At 43.3% G+C, this 15,068-nt stretch overlaps 1 protein-coding gene across 4 annotated transcripts in view; it reads right to left on the bottom strand.

Annotated features, from left to right (window-relative positions):
• LOC139173221 (carbonic anhydrase 15-like) overlaps nucleotides 1-15,068 on the bottom strand; it is a 72,430-nt gene that overhangs the window by 53,424 nt on the left and 3,938 nt on the right. For all 4 annotated transcript variants that reach the window (XR_011559996.1, XM_070762837.1, XM_070762840.1 and 1 more), the window contains exon 2: nucleotides 1,152-1,187. Coding sequence is in view for 3 of the 4 variants with exons in the window: in XM_070762837.1 (XP_070618938.1) it covers nucleotides 1,152-1,187 (36 nt within the window). In the remaining variant the exon portion in view is untranslated. The remainder of the gene's footprint in view (nucleotides 1-1,151; nucleotides 1,188-15,068) is intronic.

The raw sequence follows: 15,068 nt of genomic DNA, 5'->3' as shown, positions 1-15,068 counted from the left end.
TCAACGAAGCAGTGGAAGTGATGTGCCGGTGCCTGGAGGCTGTTGGGGACTGGATGGGTGTCAACAGACTCAAACTCAACCCGGATAAGACGGAGTGGCTGTGGGTTCTGCCTCCCAAGGACAATTCCATCTGTCTGTCCATAACCCTGGGGGGGGAATTATTGACCCCCTCAGAGAGGGTCCGCAACTTGGGCGTCCTCCTCGATCCACAGCTCACATTAGAGAAACATCTTTCAGCTGTGGCAAGGGGGGCGTTTGCCCAGGTTCGCCTGGTGCACTAGTTGCGGCCCTATCTGGACTGGGACTCACTGCTCACAGTCACTCACACCCTCATCACCTCGAGGTTCGACTACTGTAATGCTCTCTACATGGGGCTTCCTTTGAAAAGTGTTCCAAAACTTCAGATCGTGCAGAATGCAACTGCGAGAGCAATCATGGGCTTTCCAAGATATGCCCATGTTACACCAACACTCCGCAGTCTGCATTGGTTGCCGATCAATTTCCGGGCACAAAGTGTTGATTGTGACCTATAAAGTCCTTCATGGCATCGGACCAGAATACCTCCGGGACCGCCTTCTGCCGCACGAATCCCAGCGACCGGTTAGGTCCCACAGAGTTGGCCTTCTCCGGGTCCCGTCGACTAAACAATGTTGTTTGGCGGGACCCAGGAGAAGAGCCTTCTCTGTGGCGGCCCCGACCCTCTGGAACCAGCTCCCCCTGGAGATTAGAACTGCCCCCACCCTCCTTGCCTTTCGTAAAACTTCTTAAGACCCATCTCTGCCATCAGGCATGGGGGAACTGACACATCTCCCCCGGGCCTATACAGTTTATACATGGAATGTTTGTGTGTGTGTTTGCTTTTAATAATGGATTTTTTAGTGTTTTTTAAATTATTAGATTTGTTCTTACATTGTTCTTGTTATTGTTGTGAGCCCCCCTGAGTCTACGGAGAGGGGCGGCATACAAATCTAATAAATAAATAAATAAACATTGTTGTATCTTTGTATACCACCAATACGTCCTTGACAAAACAAATAAAATAAATAAATAAATAAATAAAATAAATAAATCTCAGACTCTAGGTGAGAGGTACATGCACCCCAAATCTTTCCAAGCAATTATTGTTCAGAAATCTGTCTCTGGTTACTCACCGCATTTAGGATCCTGGGAATCATAGCACCAAAGACCTGGAGAAGTAGGAGACAGAGGGTGGGGAAGAGAAAAACGTGTATTAGCAAAACTAGGAAAAGAAGAAATGAACGAAGAACTAATTTTGGAGGTAGACCCCAAGGTGCTTTTTCAAAAGTCAACTGCACTTTTTTTCCCCCTTCTTATCCAAGAAACTTCTTCACTTCGGATTGCATAGCAGAGAATGGAAGGATTGATATTCCTTGCAAACAGAACTATTCATCCAGAACTGAAGAAGCTACTAGGGCGAGAAGCAAAACGTCTTCAAGGAAAAACGAAGTCCGGTTGCCTTTTGAAAAAGCATCTTTGGGACCACAATGATACAAAAAGATATCGATCAAATTGAACGGGGCCAAAGACGGGCTACAAAAATGGTGGAAGGTCTTAAACATAAAACTTATCAGGAAAGACTTCATGAACTCAACTGTATAGTCTGGAGGACAGAAGGGAAAGGGGGGACATGATCGAAACATTTAAATATATTAAAGGGTTAAATGAGGTTCAGACATGTGAGGTCTTCAGAACTGGACACAGTATTCCAAATGTGGTCTCACCAGCGCTCTATACAGCAGGATCACAATCTCCCTCTTCCTGCTTGTTACACCTCTAGCAATGCAGCCAAGCATTCTACTTGCTTTCCCTACCGACTGACCGCACTGTTCACCCATTTTGAGACTGTCAGAAATCACGACTCCTCAATCCTTCTCTTCTGAAGTTTTTGCTAACACAGAATTGCCAAAACAATACTCAGATTGAGAATTCCTTTTCCCCAAGTGCATTATTTTACATTTGGAAACATTAAACTGCAGTTTCCATTGCTTTGACCACTTATCTAGTGAAGCTAAATCATTTGCCATATTACAGACACCTCCAAGAATATCAACCCTATATATTTGAGTCAATTTATTTGTCAAAACACCAGAGAGTAAGGTGGGGAAACGTATCAGAGAACCAACCAAAAACTAAGGAGAAATTTCCTGACAATGAGTACCATTAACCACTGGAACGGCTTGTCACTGAAGGTTTTCAAGAATAGACTGGAGAGCTATTTGTCCAAAATGGTACTCCTGCTTAGATAGGGCCTTCCAACCCTATTATTCTATGTCCTGCTATAACAATTAGTTCAACACCATTGCAAATATTACTCACTGCTCTCTAGAAAAATTGAAGATAGATGTCCAGTCAACGAAGCAGTGGAAGTGATGTGCCGGTGCCTGGAGGCTGTTGGGGTCTGGATGGGTGTCAACAGATTCAAACTCAACCCGAATAAGACGGAGTGGCTGGGGTTCTGCCTCCCAGGGACAATTCCATCTGTCCGTCCATAACCCTGGGAGGGGGGAATTATTGACCCCCTCAGAGAGGGTCCGCAACTTGGGCGTCCTCCTCGATCCACAGCTCACATTAGAGAAACATCTTTCAGCTGTGGCGAGGGGGGCGTTTGCCCAGGTTCGCCTGGTGCACCAGTTGCGGCCCTATCTGGACCGGGACTCACTGCTCACAGTCACTCATGCCCTCATCACCTCGAGGTTTGACTACTGTAATGCTCTCTACATGGGGCTACCTTTGAAGAGTGTTCGGAAACTTCAGATCGTGCAGAATGCAGCTGCGAGAGCAATCATGGGCTTCCCAAAGTATGCCCATGTTACACCAACACTCTGCAGTCTGCACTGGTTGCCGATCAATTTCCGGTCACAATTCAAAGTGTTGGTTATGAACTATAAAGCCCTTCATGACATCAGACCAGAATATCTCCGAGACCGCCTTCTGCCGCACGAATCCCAGCGACCGATTAGGTCCCACAGTGTTGGCCTTCTCCAGGTCCCATTGACTAAACAATGTCATTTGGCAGGACCCAGGGGAAGAGCCGCCCCGACCCTCTGGAACCACCTCCCCCCGGAGATCAGAACTGCCCCCACCCTCCTTGCCTTTCGTAAAGTTCTTAAGACCCATCTCTGCCGTCAGGCATGGGGGAACTATACAGCTTATGCATGGTATGTTTGTGTGTATGTTTGCTTTTAATAATGGGGTTTTTAGTGTTTTTAAATTATTAGATTTGTTCTTACATTGTCTTTGTTATTGTTGTGATACGCCCCGAGTCTACGGAGAGGGCGGCATACAAATCTAATAAATAATAATAAATAATAAAAGAAGGACTAAGAAATCTCATGTCATTTTTAGCGGTGCAAAAATCGAGAAGAGCTGGTTTAGCTTGCTATTCCAATCTCCCAGGTAAGAAGACTTAAAATTGGGTTGCAGGAGAAAGAAGCAGAGATTGATTTCTTTTTTTAAAAAAAACCAACTTTTTTTTTTTGTAAACTCCAAAGAAAACAACCCTGCACCACCATCTCTCACGCTTTAGGGATCCGATTGTTTCACGGACAATCTTCTCTGATTTAGCTTTATTGCCCGCAACCCAAAATCATCAGAGCTGGGCAATCAATGGTCTAATGGAAAACAAATATCAGGAACTTTTAACCGAGCCGAGCTCATTGAAAAAAAAAGAAAAAGTATCTGATTGATCGGTTGTGAGTTAGAAGGTCTGGAGATCGGCTCGGGAGGCGCACAGAAGAGACACAGCAGGTAGCCATCAAGAAGGTGCCTCCGAAAAGCCACGTTTGATATGGATTCCCTCCCTGCCCTCTGTTTAAGACAGTCTTCTTTTTTAGAAAAAGAATATTGGTAGCTGGGGATTGAGCTGTGGGGGTCCTTGGTGCTCTGAGAGCTCGTTCGTTTTCTTTGGAGACGTTTCATTACCCAACTAGGTTACGTCATCAGTCCTGGAAGGGAGAGTGAGGTTTGAGGAGAGTAAGGGGAGGAAGCCGACTCTGGGATCCTGGGGGCTGTCTTGCAGACGTTTCGTTACCCAGCTAGGTAACATTGTCAGTGCTGGAAGGGAAGGGGGTTGCAGAGAGGGGGGAGGAGGAGGAGGAGGAGGAGGAGGAGGAGGAGGAGGAGGAGGAGGAGGAGGAGGAAGGATTGTGTGGTCCTTGGTGCTCTCTAAGCTTGGTTGTTGTCTTGCAGATGATTTATTACCCAAATTAGGTAACATTAGCTGCCCCAGTCTTTAGAGAAGGGCAGCGGAGAAATCTAAATAATAATAATAATAATAATAATAATAATAATAATAATAATAACAACAACAACATCAGTGTTAGAAGAAAATTGGAGGAAGAGGAGGAGGAGAGAGGAAGGAAGGAAGGAAAGATGGAAGTAAAGAAGGAAAGATGATCGATGGATGGAAGTAAGTAAGTAAGGATGTACGATGGAAGAATGGAAGTAAAGAAGGAATGATAATGGAAGGAAGGAACAAAGAAGGGAGGGAAGGAAAGATAAAGGATGAAGGAGGGAAGAAGGAAGGATGATGGATGGAATGAGGGAGGGAGGCAGGAAGGAAAAAAGGAAAGTAGGCAGGCAGGCAGGCAGGAAGGAAGGAAGGAAGGAAGAAAGAAAGAAAGAAAGAAAGAAAGAAAGAAAGAAAGAAAGAAAGAAAGAAAGAAAGGGAGAAGGACTGTGAGGTTCTTGTGGTGGTTTTCTTGCAGATGTTTCATTACCAAACTAGGCAACATCATCAGCGCTAGAAAGAAATGTCTTTGCAGAGGGGAGGAGGAGGAGGAGGAGGTGGAAGAAGAAGAAGAAGAAGAAGAAGAAGAAGAAGAAGAAGAAGAAGAAGAAGAAGAAGAAGAAGAAGAAGAAGAAGAAGAAGAAGGACTGTTGGGTCCTTGTGGTGGTTCTCTTGCAGATGTTTCATTACCAAGCTAGATAACATCATCAGTGCTAGAAGGAAGTGTCTTTGCAGGGGGGAGAAGGAACAGGAGGAAAATCACGATAGCAGCCTTCCAGTATCTCAAGGGCTGCCCAAAAGAAGAGGGAGTCAAACTATTCCCAAAAGCACGAGAGGACAGGACAAGAAGCAATGGGTGGAAACTAAACAAGGAAAGAACCAACCTCGAACTAAGGAGGAATTTCCTGAAAGTTAAAACAATGAACCAGTGGATCATCTCCAAGATTTGTGGTGCTCCCCTACTACTGGAGGCTTGCAAGGACAGATTGGACCACCATTGGTCTGAAATGTTTTAGGGTCTTTTTCTTCAGCACATGGTTGGACTAGAAGACCTCCAAGGTCCCTTCCAACTGTGCTATTCTGTTGTATTATAGACGCCGTCTCCATTTAAAGGGACCATATTTTGAGCTAAAACTCAAAAATAACTCAAGGGCTGAAGCCTTCTGAGTCCCTCAAAAATCAGACTCCTTCTCAAACTTTAAAGATTCTTTTGATCTCTTCCCCAACCTTTTAAATCCCTGAACAAACCCTCTCCTTCCCCCCCCCCTGTTAGTCTGACCTCTCCGTTGCTCTTAAGAAAGACAGGGGTGGGTGGGGAATATTTTTTTTATTTTTATTTTTTTATCTTCCATTTATTAATAATAGATCTGAAAGCCTTTTTATCATGCATCGCCAGCAGTCTCTCGCTCGCTGAACAGTTCCCCGTTCAATATTAGCTTTTCTCCTCTAATTATCCCTGCAACCTGCCCGTGTTTATTTTTATAACATCCCCTTTTTGCAAGGTTTGACTTTTCACCCATCCTGCAAGGTCTTCTTTTTTAAAAATAAATAAATAAATAAAATTGATTTTCATATTAACAATATAATCATTACACATTCACACAACATAGAAACATAGAAACATAGAAGACAGACGGCAGAAAAAGACCTCATGGTCCATCTAGTCTGCCCTTATACTATTTCCTGTATTTTATCTTACAATGGATATATGTTTATCCCAGGCATGTTTAAATTCAGTTACTGTGGATTTACCAACCACGTCTGCTGGAAGTTTGTTCCAAGGATCTACTACTCATTCAGTGAAATAATATTTTCTCACGTTGCTTTTGATCTTTCCCCCAACTAACTTCAGATGGTGTCCCCTTGTTCTTGTGTTCACTTTCCTATTAAAATCACTTCCCTCTTGAACCTTATTTAACCCTTTAGCATATTTAAATGTTTCAATCATGTCCCCCCCTTTTCCTTCTGTCCTCCAGACTAGACAGATTGAGTTCATTCAATTTTTCCCGATACATTTTATGCTTGAGAGCTTCCACCATTCTTGTAGCCCGTCTTTGGACCCGTTCAATTTTGTCAATATCTTTTTGTAGGTGAGGTCTCCAGAACTGAACACAGTGTTCCAAATGTGGTCTCACCAGCGCTCTATATAAGGGGATCACAATCTCCCTCTTCCTGCTTGTTATACCTCTAGCTATGCAGCCAAGCATCCTATTTGCTTTTCCTACTGTGTGCACATAACAATGTGCTCAGTGTTTTAGTGCCCGCTACCAAACAACATTCATACCCCTCCACCAAAATGGGGGCATAATTTCTATATACTATTTTAACTCAAGGTCAATACTGTATATCTATTTACATATTATAAAGTAATTCTAATTTATTCTTTATAGCTTGGTCTCGAATTCACGTAATTCTCGACTTATGACCAGAACTGAGCTACAAATTTTTCATTGCTAAGGAAGGCAGTGGTTCGGTGAATTTTGGCCCGTTTTAGTATAAGGTCTCCTGGTGAAGCAGGGGGTTAGACTAGAGGACCTCCAAGGTCCCTTCCTACTCTGTTATTCTGTGTTCTACACAACAGAATTCAGCAGAACAACGATGAAAAAAAATTGAATGCCGCCCCGAGTCTGCGGAGAGGGGCGGCATACAAATCCAATAAATAAATAAATAAATAAATAAATAAATGAATAAATAAATAAATAAATAAATAAATTTCAGTCAATATAAAAGGGGAAAAAAGAATGACATTGGCCTAGATTCATGTTGGCATGCGGAATCATATATAATAATAATAATAATAATAATAATAATAATAATAATAATAATAATAATATGCCGCATGAATCCCAGCGACCGATTAGGTCCCCCAGAGTTGGCCTTCTCCGAGTCCCGTCGACTAAACAATGTCGTTTGGTGGGTCCCAGGGGAAGAGCCTTCTCTGTGGCAGCCCCGACCCTCTGGAACCAGCTTCCCCCCTGAGATTAGAACTGCCCCCACCCTCCTTGCCTTTCGTAAACTCCTTAAAACCCACCTCTGCCATCAGGCTTGGGGGAATTGAGACATCTCCCCCAGGCCTATACAATTCATGTATGGTATGTTTGTGTGTATGTCTGCAACGTTGGAATTCAACATGATGCAAGCATGATTTAATTGTTTAATGTTTTTGTTTCGAATTGTTGACTGGACCCGTTCATCCATCCCCCATCCCCCCCCCCCCGAGAAGAATTACCAGCCAGATTTGTCGGGAGCAACCAGCACCATCTAGTGACTGGAGCATCCGTTTCTTAATGATATAATTATCCTTAATTATCCTGTGCAGAACCCTTGAGCTAACAAGGACGTGCACAGAGGCAATGTGGGATTCCAGCAGATATCCAGGAGGTGTGACTCATGATTCAGTCATACAAAGTTCAATTAGTCCTGCAAAGTTCAATTATTCAGTCATACATTAAAGTTCAATTAGTGTTTCCTTTCGAAATAGCACAGTCAAGTTAAACAGCCCGGTCATACACATTCAAATCAGTCAATATCTCTCAATACAATAATAATATTATAAGCCTGTCTTTGCCTTACATATCAGACATACATTACAGCTTACAAATACATCAAGGAACACATAGAGCTTACTACATCAGCCACAGTGAATCAGCGGAATGAACAGAGGGAGCAGAGAGAGAGAGAAAATTGCGCTTTGTGGCGCCCTCTTATGGCAATTTATAACACTACTTCTTAAATAATAATAATAATAATAATAATAATAATAATGGAATGGAATAAATAGAATAGAATAGAAATAAGGAATAGGAATAGAACAGAACAGAAATTAGGAATAGTCCAACCCCCTGCTCAGTGCAGGAAACCAAACAAATGACTGTCCAATCTCTTCATTAAAATTTCCAATGTTGGAGCATTCAGAATTTCTGGAGGCAAGTTGTTTCACTAATTCTTCTCACTGTCAAGAAATTTCTCCTTAGTTCTAAGTTGCTTCTCTCCTTGATTAGTTTCCACCCATTGCTTCTCGTCCTGCCTTCCTGTGCTTTGCAGAATATTATCCAACATCTTCTTAAAAACATCCAATGTTGGAGCAATTCCCAACTTCTGGAGGCAAGTTGTTCCACTGATTAATTGTTCTCACTGTCCGGAAGTTGCTTCTCTCCTTGATTAATTTCCACCCCTTGCTTCCTGCCTTCAGATGCTTGAGGAGTCTTCCAGAAAAGAAGACAGAGTTGGAAAGGACTTTGGAGGTCTTCTAGTCCAACCCTCTGCTCAAACAGGAGACCCTCTAGCAGTGTTTCTCAAATATCAAATAGATATTCCTAGAGGTGTCTGTAATATGGTAAATGATTTAGCTTTACCAGATAAATGGTCAAAGCAATGGAAACTGCAGTTTAATGTTTCCAAATGTAAAATAATGCACTTGGGGAAAAAGAATCCTCAATCTGAGTATTCCGAGTCTTCAGAGAGGGGCGGCATACAAATCCAAATAATAAATAAATAAATAAATAGTATTGGCAGTTCTTTGTTAGCAAAAACTTCAGAAGAAAAGGATTTAGGGGTAGTGATTTCTGACAGTCTCAAAATGGGTGAACAGTGCAGTCAGGTGGTAGGGAAAGCAAGTAGGATGCTTGGCTGCATAGCTAGAGGTATAACAAGCAGAAAGAGGGAGATTATGATCCCGCTATATAGAGTGCTGGTGAGACCACATTTGGAATACTGTCATTCAGTTCTGGAGACCTCACCTACAAAAAGATATTGACAAAATTGAACGGGTCCAAAGACAGGCTACAAGAATGGTGGAAGGTCTTAAGCATAAAACGTATCTGGAAAGACTTAATGAACTCAGTCTGTATAGTCTGGAGGACAGAAGGAAAAGGGGGAGCATGATCGAAACATTTACATATGTCAAAGGGTTAAATAAGGTTCAGGACAGGAGGGAAGTGTTTTTAATAGGAAAGTGAACACAAGAACAAGGGGACACAATCTGAAGTTAGTTGGGGAAAGATCAAAAGCAACATGAGAAAATATTATTTTACTGAAAGAGTAGTAGATCCTTGGAACAAACTTCCAGCAGACGTGGTATATAAATCCACAGTAACTGAATTTAAACATGCCTGGGATAAACATATATCCATCCTAAGATAAAATACAGAAAATAGTATAAGGGCAGACTAGATGGACCAGGAGGTCTTTTTCTGCCGTCAGACTTCTATGTTTCTAGTGGGGTGGGCCTCCCTGGGGGAGCGCAGAGCGATGCCAGGGGGAGCATAACCCTTTTTTGCTGCAGGAAGTAGTGGTTTTTACACCGAACAATAGCACTCAGCACAGAGCAGGAGATACGAAGTGCAGATAACAAACCCTTAAAAGACACCATGGAAAAATATTTAAGAGGGATGAAAAGAAGGCGGATATAATGAGACAAACTAAGTCTCCCAAAAGCTAAGACGAGGAAATAGGATGAAGCGTACGTCTCGCTTGACTTCACTGTGACTACAGTGGGAGACAAGAAAAGACCGGTATGTTTACTTTCTTCATTCCTTATTTGTACTCTATCATTAAGTGTTGTACATCATGATTCTTGACAAATCTATATTTTCTTTTATGTACACTGGGAGCATAGGCACCAAAGACAAATTCCTTGTGGGTCCAATCACACCGGGCCAATAAAGAATTCTATTCTATTCTATTCTATTCTATTCTATTCTACTCTACTCTACTCTTCTCTTCTCTACTCTACTCTACTCTACCCTACTCTATTCTATTCTATTCTAAAATTGAACGGGTCCAAAGACTCTATGATAATCATTAAGTGTTGTACATCATGATTCTTGACAAATCTATATTTTCTTTTATGTACACTGGGAGCATAGGCACCAAGACAAATTCCTTGTGTGACCAACCACACCGGGCCAATAAAGAATTCTATTCTATTCTATTCTATTCTTTTTTAATCTATTCTATTCTATTCTATTCTATTCTACTCTACCCTACCCTATTCTATTCTAAAATTGAACGGGTCCAAAGACAGGCTATAAAAATGTTGGAAGGTCTTAAGCATAAAACCTATCAGGAACGTATCAGGAAAGAGTTCATGAACTCTTTTTAAAATAGTAATTTAGATGTGTTATAAATTGTTTTCACTTAGTTGTGAGCCGCCCCGAGTCTGCGGAGAGGGGCGGCATACAAATCTAAATAATAAAATAATAATAAATAAAAAAATAAATTCAACCTGTAGAGTCTGGAGGACAGAAGGGAAAGGGGGGACATGATTGAAACATTTAAATATGTTAAAGGGTTAAATAAGGTTCAGGAGAGAAGTGTTTTTAATAGGAAAGTGAACACAAGAACAAGGGGGCACAATCTGAGGTTAGTTGGGGGAAAGATCAGAAGCAACATGAGAAAATATTATTTGACTGAAAGAGTAGTAGATGCTTGGAACAAACTTCCAGCAGGCGTGGTAAATAAATCCACAGGAACTGAATTTAAACATGGCTGGGATAAACATATATCCATCCTAAGATAAAATACAGGAAATAGTATAAGGGCAGACTAGATGGACCAGGAGGTCTTTTTCTGCCGTCAATCTTCTATATTTTTATGTTTCTATTCTATATCTAAAAATGTTGGCAGCGGACAGCATGAAGCCAAATAAATTAAGGCATCACTTAAAGACATTACACCCCAATCATGCTGATAAGTCGCTTGCGTTTTTTCAGTGGAAATGTGCCGAATATTGCAAACAATCATCCGGTGGAGAGTTGGGGGCGCGCGAAATATTTACTTCTTCCTGGGAGGGGGCATAACAGAAGATAATTGAGAAGCACTGCCCTATAGCATTGGGGACAAACAGCTGTCGAATCTTTTCTTTGAAAAGCTCCAGTGATGGAGCACTCACAACTTCCTGGAGGCAAGCCCTTCCACTGATTTAATTGTTCTCACTTTAGGAAATTTCTCCTTAATTCTAGATTGCATCTCTCTTTGATAAACTTCCATCCACAGTACAGTGGAACCCCTACCAACAAACACCTCTACTTACGAACTTTTCTAGATAAGAACCAGGTGTTCAAGATGGGTTTTTTGCCTCTTCTCAAGAACTTTTTTCCACTTACAAACCCGAGCTTCCGAAACTGTAACTGGAAAAGGCGGGGAGAAGCCTCCGTGGGGCCTCTCTAGGAATCTCCTGGGAGGAAATAGGGCCAGGAAAGGTGGGGAGGAGCCTTTGTGGGCCTCTCTAGGAGTCTCCTGGGAGGAAACAGTGCCGGAAAAGGCGGGGAGAAGCCTCAGTGGGGCCTCTCTAGGAATCTCCTGGGAGGAAATAGGGCTGGAAAAGGCAGGGAAAGGCCTCTGTGGGTCCTCTCTAGGAATCTCCTGGGGGGAAACAGGGCTGGAAAAGGTGGGGAGAAGCCTCCGTGGGGCCTCTCTAGGAATCTCCTGGGAGGAAACAGGGCCGGAAAAGGCAGGGAGAAGCCTCCGTGGGGCCTATCTAGTAATCTCCTGGGAGGAAACAGGGTCGGAAAAGGCGGGGAGAAGCCTCCATGGGGCCTCTCTAGGAATCTCCTGGGAGGAAATGGGGCTGGAAAAGGCAGGGAAAGGCCTCTGTGGGTCCTCTCTAGGAATCTCCTGGGGGGAAACAGGGCTGGAAAAGGCAGGGAAAGGCCTCTGTGGGTCCTCTCTAGGAATCTCCTGGGGGGAAACAGGGCTGGAAAAGGTGGGGAGAAGCCTCCGTGGGGCCTCTCTAGGAGTCTCCTGGGGGGAAACAGGGCCGGAAAAGGTGGGGAGAAGCCTCTGTGGGGTCTCTCTAGGAATCTCCTGGGAGGAAACAGGGCTGGAAAAGGTGGGGAGAAGCCTCCTTGGGGCCTCTCTAGGAATCTCCTGGGAGGAAACAGGACCGGAAAAGGCAGGGAAAAGCCTCCGTGGGGCCTATCTAGGAATCTCCTGGGAGGAAACAGGGTCGGAAAAGGCAGGGAAAAGCCTCCATGGGGCCTCTCTAGGAATCTCCTGGGAGGAAATAGGGCTGGAAAAGGTGGGGAGAAGCCTCTGTGGGTCCTCTCTAGGAATCTCCTGGGGGGAAACAGGGCTAGGAAATGTGGGGAGAAGCCTCTGTGGGGTCTCTCTAGGAATCTCCTGGGGGGAAACAGGGCCGGAAAAGGTGGGGAGAAGCCTCTGTGGGGTCTCTCTAGGAATCTCCTGGGAGGAAACAGGGCTGGAAAAGGTGGGGAGAAGCCTCCTTGGGGCCTCTCTAGGAATCTCCTGGGAGGAAACAGGGCCGGAAAAGGCAGGGAGATGCCTCCGTGGGGCCTATCTAGGAATCTCCTGGGAGGAAACAGGGTCGGAAAAGGCGGGGAAAAGCCTCCATGGGGCCTCTCTAGGAATCTCCTGGGAGGAAATAGGGCTGGAAAAGGTGGGGAGAAGCCTCCGTGGGGCCTCTCTAGGAATCTCCTGGGAGGAAACAGGGCCTCCACCCTCCCTGTGGTTTCCCCAATCGCACACATTATTTGCTTTCACATTGATTCCTATGGGAAAAAATGACTTCTTACAAACTTTTCTACTTGGTCATGCAATCAATTAAGTTCGTAAGTAGAGGTAGCACTGTCCTTTCCTGTCCTGCTGTCAGGTGCTAAATCAACACTCTCTTCTTGGTGACAGACCCTCAAATCTGTTGACTCCTGCATCTCCTGAAAGGAAACCGCCTTCTCAGATGAGAGTTTTGGCCCAAAGATCTTCTCTCCGGTCAACTCCATGTTACAAAGCAGGCCCTGGAATAGAAGTGACCTCAGCTGAGGACAAAAACAGTGAGGGTTGGATCCCCAACCAACAGCTGTTGTCACCCAATGAGGTAAACAACGAACAAAGTTGGAAGACTCCACATAGAAGAGCCAAATCCAGAAATGAGTTGACTCTCCCATGTGGGCAGTATGTGACATTTGTGCAGTAACATCACCCATGAACCAACAGGTGTTCGGAGCGAGCGGTAAACAGCTCCGAATTCGATTGCAGAAAATACAACTTTCAACAACAGAGCAGTCGATGTCTGGAATGCACTATCCAGCTGTAACTTGTTGCTTGTATGCTAAGATTTTTATTAATGTTGATTGTTCCTTCATTGCTTTATTTGACCCCTATGACAATCATTAAGTGTTGTACCACATGATTCTTGACAAATGTATCTTTTTCTTTTATGTACACTGAGAGCATCTGCACCAAAGACAAATTCCTTGTGTGTCCAATCACACTTGGCCGATAGAAAACTCTATTCTATTCTATTCTATTCTATTCTATCTCTGTTGTTTTCTTCCTCCACTCCCCAAAAATTTAGCCTTAGACGGTCTACTGTTGACCTTCCTAAGAAGTCTTTAAGGGGCGTGCATAAGTACACCAACATGCCTACCGTCCTTGTCCTATTGTCTCCATTTATTCTCAGGGAGGGAATAAATGTAGAGGGAGTCAAACTCCAAAGCAGCTGAGGCCAGTAGGAGAAGCAACGGATGGAAACTAAACAAGGAGAGAAGCAACTTTATTTTATTATTTATTTATCTATTCATTCATTCATTCATTTATTTATATTTGTCAAACAATTATAGTATGGCAATTTGTATAAATACAACATTAGAAAAGTAAGGATGAAAAGTAATGATAGAAGATAATAAAACAGTAGGACGGGGACAGTCCTTGACAGTGAGAACAATGAATTAGTCACTCATGCCCTCATCACCTCGAGGTTCGACTACTGTAACACCCTCTACATGGGGCTACCTTTGAAAAGCGTTCGGAAACTTCAGATCGTGCAGAATGCAGCTGCGAGAGCAATCATGGGCTTTCCCAAACGTGCCCATGTTACACCAACACTCCGCAGTCTGCATTGGTTGCCGATCAGTTTCCGGTCACAATTCAAAGTGTTGGTTATGACCTATAAAGCCCTTCATGGCACCGGACCAGAATATCTCCGGGACCGCCTTCTGCTGCACGAATCCCAGCGACCAGTTAGGTCCCACAGAGTTGGTCTTCTTCGGGTCCCATCAACTAAACAGTGTCATTTGGCGGGACCCAGGGGAAGAGACTTCTCTGTGGCGGCCCCGGCCCTTTGGAACCAACTCCCCCCAGAGATTAGAATTGCCCGCACCCTCCTTGCCTTTCGTAAGCTCCTTAAAACCCACCTCTGCGGTCAGGCATGGGGGAACTGAGATATTCTTTCCCCCTAGGCTTCTACAATTTATGCATGGTATGTTTGTATGTATGTTTGGTTTTATAATAAGGGTTTTTTTAGTTGTTTAGTATGGGATTGTTACATGCTGTTTTTTGTCACTGTTGTTAGCCGCGGAGAGGGGCGGCATACAAATCCAATAAATAAATAAAACAAATAAATAAATAATCTATGGAACAGCTTGCCTCCAGAAGTTGTGAATGCTTCAACACTGGAAGTTTTTAAGAAGATGTTGGACAAACATTTGTCTGAAGTAGTGCAGGATCTCCTGCCTAAGTAGGGGGTTGGGCTAGAAGACCTCCAAGGTCCCTTCCAACTCGTTATTTTGTTGTTGTTGGCAAAGAATTTTTTTTTATTTTTCTCTCCAATCACAGTACAATATAAAATACCAACAACATCAATTTTGTTGTTGTTGTTGTTATATTAGTAGTAGTAGTCGTACCCTTATCCTGTATTCATAGTCATATTTATATTTATATCTGTTCTCTTATGCGTGTTTGACAACCAAATAATAATAAGATATTTATTTATTTTATTTATTTATTGGATTTGTATGCCGCTCCTCTCCGTAGACTCGGGGCGGCTAACAACAGTAATAAAAAACATCATATAAATCCAATA

Source organism: Erythrolamprus reginae, chromosome 10, assembly GCF_031021105.1.
Source record: "Erythrolamprus reginae isolate rEryReg1 chromosome 10, rEryReg1.hap1, whole genome shotgun sequence".
Taxonomy (NCBI): domain Eukaryota; kingdom Metazoa; phylum Chordata; class Lepidosauria; order Squamata; family Dipsadidae; genus Erythrolamprus; species Erythrolamprus reginae.
This window is presented reverse-complemented; position numbering and strand designations above follow the sequence as displayed.